Source organism: Sturnira hondurensis, unplaced genomic scaffold, assembly GCF_014824575.4.
Source record: "Sturnira hondurensis isolate 20B ecotype Veracruz unplaced genomic scaffold, ASM1482457v3 Scaffold0006496, whole genome shotgun sequence".
NCBI lineage: Eukaryota > Metazoa > Chordata > Mammalia > Chiroptera > Phyllostomidae > Sturnira > Sturnira hondurensis.
This window is the reverse complement of record NW_028079127.1, coordinates 12,863,031-12,879,344: the sequence shown is the minus strand read 5'-3', so window position 1 is coordinate 12,879,344 and position 16,314 is coordinate 12,863,031. Positions and strand designations below refer to the sequence as shown.

General features: G+C 37.9%; 1 protein-coding gene across 4 annotated transcripts in view; it reads right to left on the bottom strand.

The window, feature by feature from the left end:
* Nucleotides 1-501: 501 nt before the first annotated feature.
* Nucleotides 502-16,314, bottom strand: part of SAXO6 (stabilizer of axonemal microtubules 6) — a 32,538-nt gene continuing 16,725 nt past the window's right edge. For 2 of the 4 annotated variants that reach the window (XM_037049492.1, XM_037049494.1), the window contains 8 exons: nt 15,310-15,339; nt 14,805-14,980; nt 13,269-13,571; nt 12,402-12,514; nt 12,197-12,306; nt 4,198-4,450; nt 2,422-2,481; nt 502-1,028 (listed from right to left, as the gene is read on the bottom strand). In XM_037049492.1, coding sequence (XP_036905387.1) covers nt 916-1,028; nt 2,422-2,481; nt 4,198-4,450; nt 12,197-12,306; nt 12,402-12,514; nt 13,269-13,571; nt 14,805-14,980; nt 15,310-15,339 — 1,158 coding nt within the window. In that variant the 3' untranslated portion in view covers nt 502-915. The remainder of the gene's footprint in view (nt 1,029-2,421; nt 2,482-4,197; nt 4,451-12,196; nt 12,307-12,401; nt 12,515-13,268; nt 13,572-14,804; nt 14,981-15,309; nt 15,340-16,314) is intronic. The other 2 variants (XM_037049495.1, XM_037049493.1) reach the window with 2 other exon arrangements.

Here is a 16,314-nt window from a genome sequence, read left to right as displayed (position 1 = left end):
TCCTCAGCAGAAACTATCTGGATGATTCTGAAGGCTTTCAGGAACACTGCAATGAGTACAGTGGAAATAAAAATGTGGCACAAATGCTTCAAAGATGGTCAAGAATCTGTTGAGAGTGATCCACGTTCTGGAAGGTCTGCAACAAGCACCAGAGAATGTTGAACGTGTACAGGCTGCAATCAACAAAGATTGGTGACTGACAGTGTGAGAATTAGAAGCTGATCTGGGGATTCCCAAAACTGCTGGCTTTTCCCAAAACTAAAATCTATTTTGAAGGGGAAGAGATTTCAGACCATTGGTGAGATCCAAAAAAATATGATGGGGAGGCCGATGGCAATTACAACAAAGGATTTTGCAGAGTGTTTTGAACAGTGAAGAAATGCTGGGAGAACTGTGTGAAGTCTTCCCCTACTTTGAAGGGGACTGAGGCATCATTGTCCTATGTACAGCGTTTCTTGTATCTTGTACCTTCTTCAATAAATGTCTCTATTTTTCATAGCACATGGCTGGATACTTTCTGGGCAGACCTTGTACTTCATGTCGGGATCTTAATTTTTACTTCACTTTGTTCACTTTTTAGAATATTCTCTAGATAGGTAAAATTCATGATTCTACCAGCTATCCATGACACCTAATACAAAAGTTAAAACATGTTAAGAACTATGTAATCTATGTCTTTATAATTTGGAATAGATATAAAAAGCATTCTTTAAAAGTTAAATTTGTATCAACGTGTGTTAAAATTTTCCAAGTAAACTGAATTGGCTATTGAAAAATCAAATAATTCTGCTTAAGAGAGAAACGTTAGGGGAAAAAACCCAAACACTTGAAAAGCCCTAACATAGCAAAGCTTATGAGGAAAAATTGTGCCAGTGGTTCCCCAGATAAAAGCGACTCGGCTGGGTGTGTGTTTAATTATGTTTTGCCCCAGAAATTCTCCTTCCTTTTCTGAGCTCGTGCCAGAGTTTGAAAAGCCTGGAGACTAGAGGCTGCAGAGCGAGCAGAAATCTCAGATAATCTGTCCTCATCTGCAATGAAAAAATTATTGTCAGTGCAATATTGTCTTACAGAAAAGCATCAAGCTTTGTAATGTCAATACTGACTCTGACAGAAAAAAGTATCTACTGAAATACAAGATGTTAACATTTTCAGGATAGTTCACAGTAATTTTCCAAGTTTACCATATTTAGAAATCAAACATTTAAATGTTAAATGGGCATTCTGTTTCCTTCCTGAAGCCCCACAGTGTCATTACCTCAACACACAGCTTATGATTTCACCATTACCTGGAAACAATTCATCTTCACACTGTCCTGTCCTACTTTAAAAAGTACAGTAAAAAGCTTTTTAGAACTTCTTAAAAATAAAATGCCAGAGCTTAACATGATACTTACATCACATTTCTAAAATAATCTTACTTAATGTAGAAATAATATTTAACTTGAATATGCTGCCCTTTCATTATTACTGAAATTCCTCACTCTGAGTAATCAAGTCTACTATAAGATTATTTGTAAACATTGTTCTTCCATTAAAAACAGAAATGGATTCAAATTGTCCAGGTATTTGCATTTGAAAATGTAACAATTTGATTTCTACCTCATTCATTCTGAAAAAAGTCCTAAACTTGCCAAGAGAAAAGAAAACCTTTAATGTACATGAACTTAAAATACATAAATTACTAATTCAAAAAAATTTTAAATCCAAAATTTATAAATTCAATCATTTCATACTTCTAAGGATTAATTAAAATTGTAATTTCAATTGTTCACATCAAGAATTCAAAATTCCACACTGGCTGGTGTAGCTCAGTGGATTGAGCATGGGCCTGCGAACCACACGATCGCGGTTCAATTCCCAGTCAGGGCACAAGCCTGGGTTGCAGGCCAGTTCCCAGGAGGGGACTCATGAGAGGCAACCATACATTGATATTTCTCTCCTCTCCTTCCCTTCCCCTCTAAACATAAATAAATAAAATCTTTAAAAAAATAAAAAGAATTCAAAATTCCTCCTGCCACTATTACAAGCAAGTGAATTTGTCATCATGAAAACTATACCAGAAGAAAACATTTATTTTTTATATTTTCTTGAGAGTTGGAAATTGATACTAACCTACACACATTTGGAAAAAATGATGGATATAATGCTAGGCCAAATTCCTGAGCCCCCATCTAGACGGGGTAGAAAACAAAAAGGGTAGGGACCTCAGTGTGACGTGAGGCTCAATTTCTTTTCATCTAATTGCCCTGGAGATACCTTCACCCCTCTCCCAAGATTTCAAGGATCCAGTGAAGTAACATCTGTGAGAGTACTTTGTTGAGTCTACAGTGCTAATCAATTGTAAGATCACTATTACTATTATAAGTGCCATATAACAAAGCCTCATACTTTTTTATCTTGTGTTAAGGACTATGGAAATACCTTCATCATTAAAGGCTTCATGCCGGGGTAACTGGAAATTGTTCTTCCTTGCTTTTCCAACTTAAAAAGAAAGAAACAAGAAGAAATTATCTTTCAAAGCTACCCAACAGTAAATCATTTACAAAAGCCCTTAGTGAAAGTAGGCTGCCAAAATTTTATTAATTTTAAATATTTTATAGAAATTACTATCAAAGGGCCATTCATTAATTCATAATGTGTTTATTATTAACAAATATGTAAATAAATAATGGATAACCTCCCAGAATTCTTTTCAATGATTATATTGCTTTTCCAAATTTAAAAGAATGTAGCAGGGTTCTGTTTAAAGACACAGATAAAACACACACATCTACAAATATGATATAAACCTGTAGGAAAGAAAATAGGAGACAAGAACAAGAAACAAAATTTTGGAAACTGGAAAACAGATGAAGGGGAATGAGTGTTATTAACACACTCAAGCAAGTTGAATCCTAAGGCAGCAGAAGAGAGAAATCAAGAAGCAACCACTTTGCTCCCCTAATGGCTCCCCACAGTTGGGAGTCCTGAGTAGCACTGAGGTTCGAGTGACCCTAGGACTGGACCAGGAAACTGGTCGGCTACTGAAAATATCGGGGGAACACTATGTATAGCATATGATTGCCTAATCACTGTGCTGTACACCTGAAACTAATACAAAATATTAAAAGTAACTATAACTTAAAAGTAAAATAGACCTCCTAGATCCTTCTGTAAATTTGCACAGGTGGGTGACTGCCCATCTCTCAAAAGAGAAATGGAAGTTTCATCTGTAAAGATTTATCAAAGCTACTGACTAAAGGATACCAGGTTCAACAGCAGGCAAGGGTGCCCACATTCAAAACAGGGAGCTTTATATATATATATATATAGTCTTCTGAAAGAGACGAACCACACAATCCATAAAATAAAAACAAGACACTGTACAAAAGGAATATACAGTGTTAAAAAGTTCTTAGAAATTAAAAATACACCCAAATTTTTTAAAACCCAGAAAAAGTAGAACATAAAAATTAGTAAGCCTTTCAAATTAAAATAAAAACACAGAGATGGCACACAGGAGAGGTAAGGTAAGAAAATAAGATTGTGGTCAGCGTGTCCAATACCTGAATTAATGTGAGTGCCAGGAAAAAAACCCAGAAAATGAAAGGGAAGAAATTACTGACTAAATAATTTAAGACAATTTCCCAGAAGTGAGGAACTGAGTTTCCAGACTGAAAAGGTTTACTGAGTGCCAGCAAGATGAATGAAAAGAAACCCACTGTAAAATTTCGGGGCGTTAGGTATAAAGAAAAGATCCCAAAAAGCTGCCAGGAAAAGAAGCCACACATGAAAGATCAAAAATAAAAAGCGCATCCAATTTCTCAACAGTAACAGTGTAAGCTAGAAAAGAGCAATGCCAAATGAAACTAAAGGAAAATAATTCATGCCCTTGAATTCTAGATCCAGGCAATATTTGGCAATGTCTGAAGACATCTTTGGTTGTCACACCTGAGGAAGGGATGCTAAGGCACCTCGTGCATCGCCTGCGCACGTGTGGGAAAGAACTTGAGACACCTCTCACTTATACAAAAGTGAACTCAGGTACAGTACAATGAACTGTTCCAAAGTTGAGTCTTCCTACTTACAGAAATTACATTAATTTTTAAAAAACTAAATAGCATAATTTATTAACATAGAGTAGATACTTAGAGCCTTTGTACCTATGAGTGTAAGACTTTCATTTTAAAAGAAAAAAATTAAAACCAAAATAATTACCATTATGCTGAAATTCTGGGTCTCTCAGAGAGCCCTGAATTCGACGAGAAGGATTCCAGTAGGATGAAGCACAGGGTGGAGAAGGAGACTGTCCAGGTGTGTTTGTTGGACAGTCTTGAGTTTTTGACACTGGATGAGCTGCCGCAGACGATTTGGGAATATTGATGTCAGAATCTTCCCTCAAAGGCAGGGGATCAGCTGTTTTCACACCAGCAGCTGGAGAAGTCACAAGGGCTACCGCATGACTTTCTTTCTAAATGACCAAAAAAATAAAATAAAATAAAGATATATATATGCGTGTGTGCATATGTGGTCCGTCTGGAAAAAGTCCAGTCGTTGTTAATAAAATAAGAATGGTTTGCACCACATGGATGTAACCTGGCAGCCAAGGAGAATGGACTAGAAGGCGCATGTGTGAACAAAGATGACTTCACTGTACTAGTCAGTGGGAGCAGTATAGACACTGTTGAGCGAGCATGTGTACTGTGTGGCCATCGCATCAAAGTGACTGAGAGAGTAAAGCAATGAATCTGCATCAAAGTTTGTGTTAAGCTTGAGATTCCTCTGTGGAAACTACTCAGATGATTCAGAAGGCTGCAGTTATGGGCAACTGGTGATTGGCAGTTTCATCATGACAACACGCCTGCTCATGTACCAAATCTCGTGTGGAGTATTTTGGCAAAACATCAAATAACCACAGGTGACTCAGCCCCCTACAGCCCAGATTTGGCACTCTGCAGCACTTTTCCAAAACTGAAATCACTTTTGAAAGGGAAGAGATTTTAGACTGCCAATGAAATTCAGGAAAATACAATGGGGCAGCTGATGGCAATTGGGTGAATGGTGTGTGGTCCCAAGGTGCCTACTTTGGGGGACTGAGGTATCACTGCCCTATGTACAATGTTTCTTATATCTTGGATCTTCTTCAACAAATGTCTCTATTTTTGATAGCGCATGGCTGGATACTTTATGGACAGGTCTCCTATATAACTAAACCAAACATTCAAACACACACAAAAATATGTTGTTATAAACACAACAGGAGAGAATATAGGGAAATTTATGCAACCTCCACATGGAGAAGATTACATAAGCCTAACAACCAATATAAACAAATTCAGCTATATAAAAAAAATATACAGGCCCTGGCTGGTGTAGCTCAGTGGATTGAGCACGGGCCTGCGACTCAGACGATCGCGGTTCGATTCTCAGTCAGGGCACATGCCTGGGTTGCAGGCCAGTTCCCTGCAGGCCAACTCCCAGCAGGGGACGCGCGAAAGGCAACCATACATTGATCTCTCTCTCCCTCTCTCCTTCCCTTCCCCTCTAAAGATAAATAAATACAATCTTTAAAAAATATATACAAACATGAAAAAATAAAAGAAAAATCAAACTTGAGGAAAATATATAAATTAGATGACTGATGAATTACTACCATTGCTACATAAGTATTTCTTTTAAAATAACAAGAGATAAACCTAATTAAAAAGTCAACTTCAATACATATAAGCAATTCATATATACACAAAACATAAATGTCAAACATTCTACTTCATTTATAATCAAATAATTTCTGATTATAACTAGTACTGAGGTACTAGTTTTTCACTTCCAAAATTACAAAGATTACTTTCTGAAAAAAACAAACTATAATACCCAGAGCTGGCAAGAATGTAGGAAAATTGGCACAACCATGTTAGGAACATAGTCTTTTGGGGAGCTGACAAAACATGGCAAAAGCCTTAAAACTTTGAATTCTTTGACCACACAATAACACTTGGGGAGTATTTACACAAAAAGGGGCAATAAGAGCACAAACAAAAATGTAGCTAAAGGATGGACTTCAAAATAGGAAAATTAAGAAATAACAATAGGCATATACTTTTTAAAAATTTCATTCCTGGCTCATGTGGCTCAGTGGATTGAGTGCCGGCCTGCGAACCAAAGGGTCACCAGTTCAGTTCCCAGTCAGGGAATGTGCTTGGGTTGCAAGTCAGGTCCCCAGTGGGGGGCACACAAGAGGCAACCACACATTGACGTTTCTCTCCACCTTTCTCCCTTCCTTCCCTTATCTAAAAATAAATAAATAAAATCTAAAGAAAAAGATTTCAATAAGCATCTGCTTAAAACAACTAAAGTACAACTACAGACTGTATATCATGTTATTAAAAATTATATAGAAATGACATTTAATTAGATGGAAGGATGTTCACAGTACACTAGTGAGAAAAAATAGATTATAAAGCCTTATCTACAGTATAATAAACAAATACACTATATACCTAAATAACTCAAAAATTCAACAGTCGATGTCTATGAACAGTAGGTGTGACATCATTCATTTTCTTTTTTATTGTGGTATTTTTTGTCTTCTACAATAACATTACTATCTTATAAGTCTCCATGTAGTTTTACTTTTTAAGAGAATATAAACCAGTAAAATCAAATACAGTTCCAAACTTCCCTGGTTATTCCTTATTGCCTTTAGTTATTAACTTTGAGTTTATCAATGCAATATTCAAAACACTGCTTCTGACCTTAGGAATCATTTTCTGTAATTAAAGAGCTTATTGCTTCAAAGTGCAGATAGCCTAAGGTCTTATCCAACAATCATATATTTTTACATCAAGATCTAAGATAAAAATCACAAATCTTCTTGCTTCCCCTTTTAGCTGTATCAGTTAGGAAAACTGTTCTTTGATTTTATATATGTGTGTGTGTAAATTTTATATGTGTGTGTGTGTGTGTGTGTGTGTGTATATATATATATATATAATTCGAGGTCTCTATCAATTTGGTTTTACTATTATTAAAAAGACTTGAATAAAACCTGTATATTTTAAACACAGAGGATTTCCAGGTTTAACTGACTTTGTGATCTTTCTTGAGCTTAAAGCCCCCTTATTGACCTCAGTGCTTCCACTCACCCCCCAGTACAGTCTATTCTCCCCTGAGTAGTGAGTGGTTTTCCTTACTGTGTAAGTCACAGATTCATATTTGCTTTGTTGCTTCCCATCCTCCAAGGGCTTCCTAGTGCCATCAGAATAATATCCCCACTCCCTACCCAGCCTCCCTTTTCCATACCGATTCCCTACCCTCTCTTCTTCCCTCTCCAGGCTCCAGTCACACTGGCCCTTTCGTTCTAAAATCTCACACTGTTGTACAGTTGGACTTGCTGTTTACCTAGAAAACAATCTGTGCCCCAGATCTCTGTGTGGGCACCTCCCTCATTAGTCAGGTCTCAGATAAAACATCACCTCCTCAGAGGTGCCTGTCCTGATGGCCCCAAGTAAGGCAGCCTCATCCACCCCTTGGAAATCACTTGTGGTTTTAACTCACAGCACTCACTACTACCTGGAATTGTCTTTCTTAAAACTTGTTTGTCTGTTTCTTCCAATGAAAAAAAAAAAAGCAAGCTTCATGATGGTAGAAACCTCCATCAGGGATTTTGTCCTGATTACCAATGAATCTCTAAATAACAGCACCTTAAACGCTGAGCTGAGTGAATGAAAATGAAACCCCTGGTACTCCCCTCAAAAGACAGGTCTTGTCCAGCTTTCTTTTACTCAGTACATAGCACCCGCTGTCAATCCTTTTGGGCAAGCCAGAAACCCAGAAGCCATTCGTGGTCTCTCGTCCCCTATTACCCAACCCAGCACCAAGCCTTCCCGTTGTTCCCCATACGTGATTCTTCGGTTGCATGCACTTCTATCTATGCCCACCCTCCTCAGTTCAGGCTACCCACATTTCCTACCTAGACTACTACAATGGCCTTTTCCACAGGTATCCACAGTCTACTCGCACCTTCTGCGGCAGCCAGAAAGCTCTTTAAAATATTTCAGTGGCTCCCCATTGCTCTTGAGATGATGGCAGAAGTTCTCAATTCGGCTGTCTTTTCCAGCATCGTCTTGTACCTGCTCCCTGCCACACCTGATACTGATCTGTCCCTTACAGCCCCGCAGTGTTTCTCTCTATGGAGTCTTGGCACATACTACGCTTCTCCTCCCACCCTTTCATCTGGTCAGCTCTTCCTCTTTCTTTATTCTCTCAGCTAAATTATGACTTCCAAGAAGCTTCCTGACTCCTAGGACTATGCGAATTCCTTCCAGAAGAGCACCATATAGCACTCTGAAACTCTTATTAGTTTTAACTTTACCTTTTTAGGAGTGTAATTCTTTGAATACTGTGAATCTCTCTCACTGGGCTGTAAGTTCCATAACACTCTATACCACATCTATGTTGCTACCTGGTCTAGGTAAGTAGATATGAAAAATCTGCTAAATGAATAAACAAAGTGAGCTAACAGACACTGGGTTTTTAATAACATTTATAAAATGTATAAATGGTACTTGATTAAAACAATACCATGAGAATTCTACTCTAAAGTTCTGTGAGGCAGTATTGTTCCGGGGTTAAAAACGTGTGCTCTGAGAATAGACTTCACCATCGGGCAGCTGCGTGACCCGAGTTTCATCATCTGACTGATAATAAGACCAACCTCCCAGAGTCCCAGTAAAGACATGTAAAACACTTAGCACAGGGCCTAGGAAAAAGGAAGCACTCAGGAATGCTATTATAACCACCCCCATTTAAGTTACCCAAATTGCTGCTGCCCCCTAATACTACCACAATTCAAAGTATGTCATGAAAAGTTAACAGTGAAAAAAATTTTGGACATTATGATAATATATTCTCCCTAATTTCTATGGTAAAAAGTAGATGACATGAAGTAATCAATTAATTAATCTATCAGAAACTGAATAGCCTATTTATTATAATATTAGCTTTTATAAGAAAATAAAGGGGGAAAAGTATTGCTGCCTCCTAGCAATTAAGGGGTAGACACTGGGAAATAACCAAATCTAGCTCCTGGTACAGCCGCTGGTAGTGCAGGTGGCAGAAAATTCACATGGAGGGAGTGCTAATCAAGTTGTTAATAAGAAGCCTGCTTATTTTAAAGGAGTTCATAATTTAAATGCTACAACTATATTATATACATGATCAGGAGAAGACTGGCATTAAAATGTTAAAGGACAGTATTACTCCATTTTAATTAGTGAAAGTAATTTTATCATTCAAAAAATTAATTCCACAATAAATGAAAATAATACATATAAATCTAGCTGCAAATATGGAAATATGGATTAGGGCCACTCATTTTAGCTAAGGATAGTCAGCCCTATGGGCAAAGCTAACTAGAAGCTCACACCTTCCAGGTGACAGACAGCCTGGATTCCTGAGGAAGGAACACATAGTCCATGGGGGGCAAGAGATTCCAAAACCTGGTTCTGAGCAAGCCTCTAAACTGCTACTGTCACGTTTCTTTTAATAAACCAATGTATACGTAAGCAACAGGAAGCAGTTTAGATAGTCTGTCACTCCAGTAACACTCCTTCAACACACTGGGTACAGGTCATGAGCTGGGCTCTAAGTCCTAGGTTTGTGGGGCTAGACTGATCCCATCTCTCACCTCTCCCCAAAACCCTCCACTATGCCCTCTGAACTTATGAACAGCCTTCAGCAAAACACCCTAGGGAAGTTCAACCCTTTCTTTGAATATTCTCTATTCTAGTTCAGCCACTTACCCTACATGTTAAGTCTTGTCATCACTAGTAATTGCAACCTCTTCAGAATCTAATTTTAAAACTAATCCACAGGTACCCCAAATCCAACAAGTCCTTAAGGCTGACAAGACTTCTCCCATCTATTGAGCCTGTCATCTCTGCACTGAACCTTACTTTCTTCCATTTTATTTCCCCTCCCTGACCAACTCAACTTCCATGGGTACTCATTGTAATCACTTCCCTACGAATACCTTAACTCCCCTACCCATTTTCTCACTCCGTCTTACTCCCTTGACAAAACATGAATCCCAGTCAAATCCAACTCTGTACTTACCCGGCACCTCTGCGGCCAAACATGCCCAGATAGACACACACAAACCATCCTGACTGGTCTTACATCAAGGCTGTGACCACTAACCTAAAAGAGCCCCTTCACACTGCCCTGCAGTATCTCACTCTCCCCTGGCCCACTGACTCTCCCACTATCTAGAAAGACTACTTCGGCCGTATTCTCTTTCCTCAAACCTCCAAACTTTTCTTCCCCTACCTCATTCCCAGCAAGGATCTTTCTTCATATTCTGCAAAAAGCAAAAGAGACTTTCCGAAAGCTCCCGCCACATTTCCCTATGTTTCATCAGCAGTGCCCATACAATCTACTCTGCCTTCCCTTTTTCAACAACGAAGGAACTGTCACGGTGCCTCCACCAGACCCTACGCCCCCTCTCCTACTCAGGAACATCTATCCCACAATTTTCCTCCCACTCACTCCTGCATCATCTTTTCTCTCTCTTTAAAATTGTTTTCATCAACGTACAAATGTGCTATCATCTCCTTTCTTGATTTTACTTCTTCCAACTCCCACTCCCTTACTCTGCTCCCTTTCATGGAAAAACAACCTTCACAGACTTGTCTGTGATGCTGTCTCCAGCTCCCCTCCTTTTGTTCTCTTGAACTCACATGCATTTAGGCTTTTATCTCACATTAGCAAAACCACCCTCTGTCAAGGTCTCCAATAACCTCCTTGTTGCTAAACCCAATAATCAATTTCCATGACATGCTCTCCTAGACACCTCCAGGACATCACGGTCCCGTTTCCCACTACCTCATGGCTGTTCTTCTTCAGTCTCTTTGCTGCTTACTCAACTTCCCAGTATGAAAAACCTGGAGCTCAGACCTGTCTACACTTACTCTTTTCTGTCTAAATCCACCTCCTGATGACTTGCCCCAGTCTCAAGACCTTGCATACCTGTATGCTAAAGAGCTTCAAACCTGTATCTGAACCCAACCTCTCCTCCATGCTCCAAAATCAACTGCCTACTCAACACGTCTACTTGTATGCCTAAAAGCTTCTCAAGTTCAATGTGTCCAAAACAGGACTCCTGCCTGGTCTTCCCTGAAAATTTTTTTCCTCATACTGTTATCCTCATATCAGCAAAATGGCAATTTGGCCCTCATTGCCCAGAAATCCTGAGTTATCCTTGATTTTCCTCTTTCTCCCACCCCGTATCTTATGCATCAGCAGATCTTCTCCACTATACTGTCGACGAATATCCAGAACCACACTTCATCACATCACCTGCACTACCACTGCAGTGATCCAAAGGACTGTCACTTTTGCCTGGATGCTGTCACTGACTCTTGTCACCCCTGCTCCTCCAAAGGCTTCCCATCTCCCTCAAACTAAAACTGGAAAACCTTTGCTATGACTTATAAGTCCCTGCACAATTTAGTCACCCATTATGCCCCCGAACTCACTGTCCACACTATATTCCCTCTCCTGCTCTCTACTCCAGCCACACTGCTCCTGGCTATTCCTCAGAAAAATGAGCTGTCTTCCCACCTCACCGACTTTGTGCTTGCTGTTCTTTTGCCTAGAATCCCTTCCTAGATATACATATGGGTCAATCCTTCACCATCTTCAGATTCTGCTCAAATGCCACCCTCTCAGAACGTTCCTGGGCACTTCCTATTCACTTCCCCTCTTACTTTCTTCGTAGTATGTGTCATCATTATCTAACATACAATGTACTTTACCTATACTATTTATTGTATCTCTCCTCCACTAGAATATAAGTTCTATTAGGGCCAGGATTTTTGTCTGTTTCTTTCACAGTTATGTCACTGGTGCTAAAATGGTGCCTGGAACACAGTTGGAACACAAATGCCTCATTAGGTGCTCAATACATAAAATGGTTTCTCTTCTCTCTTCCTGTTGAGTCACTAATGACAAAATTTGAAAGTGTATCAGCAGAAATACAATGTCAATACCAGAAAAAACAATTCAATGCTTCTGTCTTACTAAAAATAGGTTAACAGACTGTCTCTACATATGATACACAAATTTTGTAAAATCTGAACCTATCACTCATTTATGACATGTGACTAAAAGAATAACTTCCTGAAGAAATGTTTTTCCCCCAAATAACAATATTTACCTTCCTAAAATCACTCTTCGGAGTTTCTAAGCCATCCTGAGGGGACATTCTTTTCTTCTGTTCTGGGACTAGAGGCTTCACTTTACATGGAGACACTAAAACAGCACCACCTAGAAAAATGCAGAAGATGATAAGTTTCAATCAAGCTAAAGTTTCATCTAGAAAAGGCAGGCGAAATAAGAACCGCGTAGTGTTTGCCTATTACCAACAGCTGGAGTGGTAAGATCATGATGAGTCCTCTGGACTCCACCAAGTTCTCTCAGCTGCGGAGTAGGAAGCCTGCCTCCTTTTTCTGAGGATACAGAAGAAGACTCTGACCTAAAAAATTAAAATAATCTATTATGAAACCATTCTTTTAGGAAATATGACCCAAAATACTTTGCCATCATTATGCAATAATAAAGTATGAAACTTATAAGATAAGGCCATTTTGTTTCTGAAAAAAAGCAAACCCACATGCAGGTAAGGGTGACTGAATATGGGAAGAGTGAAGATCACTGCAAGTCAGCAAGAACGTGCAGAAAATGTTTCCACTAAATGAGGGCCTAAATCCCACATTAACTGCAAAACTCACAAAAGAGAAGCACCATTATCAATGGTAGAAAAACACTCCCCAAAGAAAATCTACATATAAATCAACAGGAATTAGCTCTTTGCCAAAATCACTGATTTTAATATTATAAAACATTATCTTTTCTTTCTCTTTTGGTATAGCCATCTGATATTTAAGAATATCAGCCATTTTTCTTAAATCATAAAGAAAGTCATTCTTCCAGGCACATTTGCAAATCTAGCAAATCATAATTAGCAAGACATTAATGAAAATAATACTAATTATTCCCTCCCACAGCAGCTCAGTGTTCACGTGTTCAATTACTGATTACTGGTGACTCAAATACCTGACTGACTCAAGTTATAAATCATATAGAATGCCTCCTTCCTGACATTAAAATAAAATCTCTTTATTAGTCATAAAACCAAAAGCATAAACCACTATACTTAGTGACAAAACAAAATATGTATTAGCCATGCATAATAATGCTGCTATATACTGATCAATTTAAACTCTCACCCTTCTTTTATCTTGCCTGCCTTAGATTTTTCATGAACTTTCAACTTCTCTAACTCTCTCACATAAACCTGCTTGTCCCTTTCCCTTTCCTCCTCCTCTTCCTCTTCTCTCGGCTGTTTTTGTATATCTTCATTGGTGTCCTCTGCATCCCAAGCCAAACGCCTTCTAACAGGTACAGTGGGAGCATCTGACACGCCCAATTTTTCTGTGGTATTTTTCTGGGGCTGTTCTTCCAAGATAGGTCTTTTTTCTTCTAGTTTTGTAGAAGGATATTTCTGCAAATTCTTATGGCTTGTAGGATCTCTGCATAACAAAATAAGTTTTATTTTAAACAAGTAGTTTCAGGTTCCTAGTTTATACGAATTTTAATGAGCCATCATTCCCTTCTACTATTCACAGCTATATATTTCCCACAGATACTGCCTAGCCCAGATACTGAAGAAAGAAATCTAATTAAGAGTTCATTTGAGCCCTGATCAGTGTGGCTCAGTTGGATCAGCATCATCCCACAACATGAAAGATCGCTGGCTCAATTCCCAATAGGAGCACATACCTGGCTTGCGGGTTTGGTCCCCAGTCGGGGCGCGTAGAGAGGCAACTGATCAATATTCCCCCTTCACTTCGATGTGTCTCTCTCCCTCTTTTTCTCCCTCCCTTCCCCTCTCTCTACAAATAAAGAGTTCATTTTACATTATAATAGTGTTATGATCTGGAACTGCTATTGAAATACTCTGAAATAAAATACAGTTATCTCCTCTTACCCCCACCTTCACACGTACATGCCTATACCACTACTGACAAAACTCATACATGTCCCCTGAACTGACATTTGTATGTACATACAGTCTAACTTGTTCAGTTACTCAATTACAGTTTGTACACAAACTCAAGCACACTTGTGGATCTAGAAGCTGATTCAAATTTTATAATTTAGATAGAGTAATCTTTTCCTGACATTAATTAAAGAATTGATTTTGTGATGAATTCTTAAAATCAGATGTCACATAATTAGAATTTTCAGGTCAATTTGGTATGTGTGACTATATTAAATTAACATCCTGTAACAATTAAATACTATTGTATTTGCTACAAATTAGCATGCTATTTCTCTTTAAAAAGGTAAATCATTTCGCTTTAAAACCCAACACAGCAGAGAATTCTCCCATAGAAGCAGGACCTAAGTTCTGTATCAACCATGAAAATTTATTAATAAATGATAATGGATATGTACTAATAACTTGCTTTTAAAGCTCTTTTACAGCTACTATACAATTATTCCTATTCTAGTTTTAATTGTTAACAAAAATATTATAAAATCCAGTCTTCCAGATTTATATTATGTATTATTTATACACAAGTGTTTAAAGCAGGTATATAGTTTTATTTTTCAGAAATAAACTAAAAATAATGAAATATAATGGCTATCATATCTCCATTTAACTAAATGAATTTCGAGTCACGTGCCATTCACCTATATAATTCCATGGTCTACTTAAGCTACAACATACTTTTTCACCATATACAAAAGCATCTCACCCAGCAAGGTCTAGTGCTCTAATGTTACTACTAATAGTTCCTTCTGAGCTCGTGGTCGAGGAGACATCCCAAAAGCAGTTCTTATCAGACAGAATCTGATTCAGATGGTCCCGAGAGAAATGTGTTCCCTGAACTCGTTTCCTATAAAACTCAGCCTTCTCTCGGAGCTCTTTAACCTATACAGGAGAGGTAAGACATCATGTATTACTGTAAATGCTCCTTCACAAATATCACCAGATAGCATATCTAAGATATTGCACATGTACAGCCAGAGACCAAAGAGAAAGGAAGGCAAAACTAGCCACATATACTCATCAAACTATGTGCATTTTTAAGCAGAAATTAAAACAGTCACGTTAAAGCACAATGCAGTTATTTCAGGCCAGCAGGCAGAGAGAGATATGTAGCAGCTAAGAAAAATATTGACATCTACTTCTTATTTCAACTGAAATTACACATATTCTATACATTATTACAGTATTTAAAAAACTCAAAAGCAACCAACCTCTGCATACCACATTGCATTTAGACAACCCTAGGGAAGGAATACAGAAAGATACTTAATGACAGGTTAATGCCATAATGTAATATTAATGGGAATCAACGAAATACCTATTTTTCTTCCTTCTAAATGTACAGATACATGAAACTTGTCAACCAAAACTTTCAGTACTTTTTAGTAACATTTAATTCAGTAACCAAGACATGTTAATATTACTTCAAAAACCAGCCACAGTACTGCATGGCTGGGATGCTATCCATGACCCGCTCCCTAAGTACTATTCCTACTTCCCCACCACTGGATTATCAAAATGCCCCAAACCCCTAGCCCCAGTCTTAATTTCCTAGTTTAATACACAGTTGCTACCACCAAAGAACCCCCCCAACATGCCATGAGAAAGTCACAAGGTTCCCCCCTCCAAATGCCTCAACATTCCCTGGAATCAGCAAAACCTCAACTTTTAAAAAATGTATTAAGTACATACTAATTTTAATCCCACAAAATAGTAATTATAATGCATTTAAGAAAGTAACAGAATACAAAAATATGTTGTGATGAACTATAAAGCAATTTGAATTTCCTAATGTACTAATTACATAATTTGCATATGAAATGGAGCCTTTATCATTTGAAGCCTTACATTTTATGCATAATACTGCCACCTGCTGGCTTCTATAAATACAATTCCACAATGTAAAAAAATTAAATTGCACCCCAAAATTCTGTTTTAAATAATCTGTTTAATCTTACAAACCAATTTTAACTCAATAAAAATTAAAATACATAAAATTAAATAACCTTTATTCCTCAAAAAACAATTTTTTTCGATCATAAAGATGGAATATTAGCATTAAAAGGATATCTGGATACTGTCTGATTAAATTGCTTTGCTTTCACTTAAGAGACAAAAAAGCAAATACTAAAACTTAGCATTGCAAAAACAATTGGAGAAACATATCCTCAGCTCCTTAACAAGACATTATAGAATACAAACAAAAAGTTACGTCT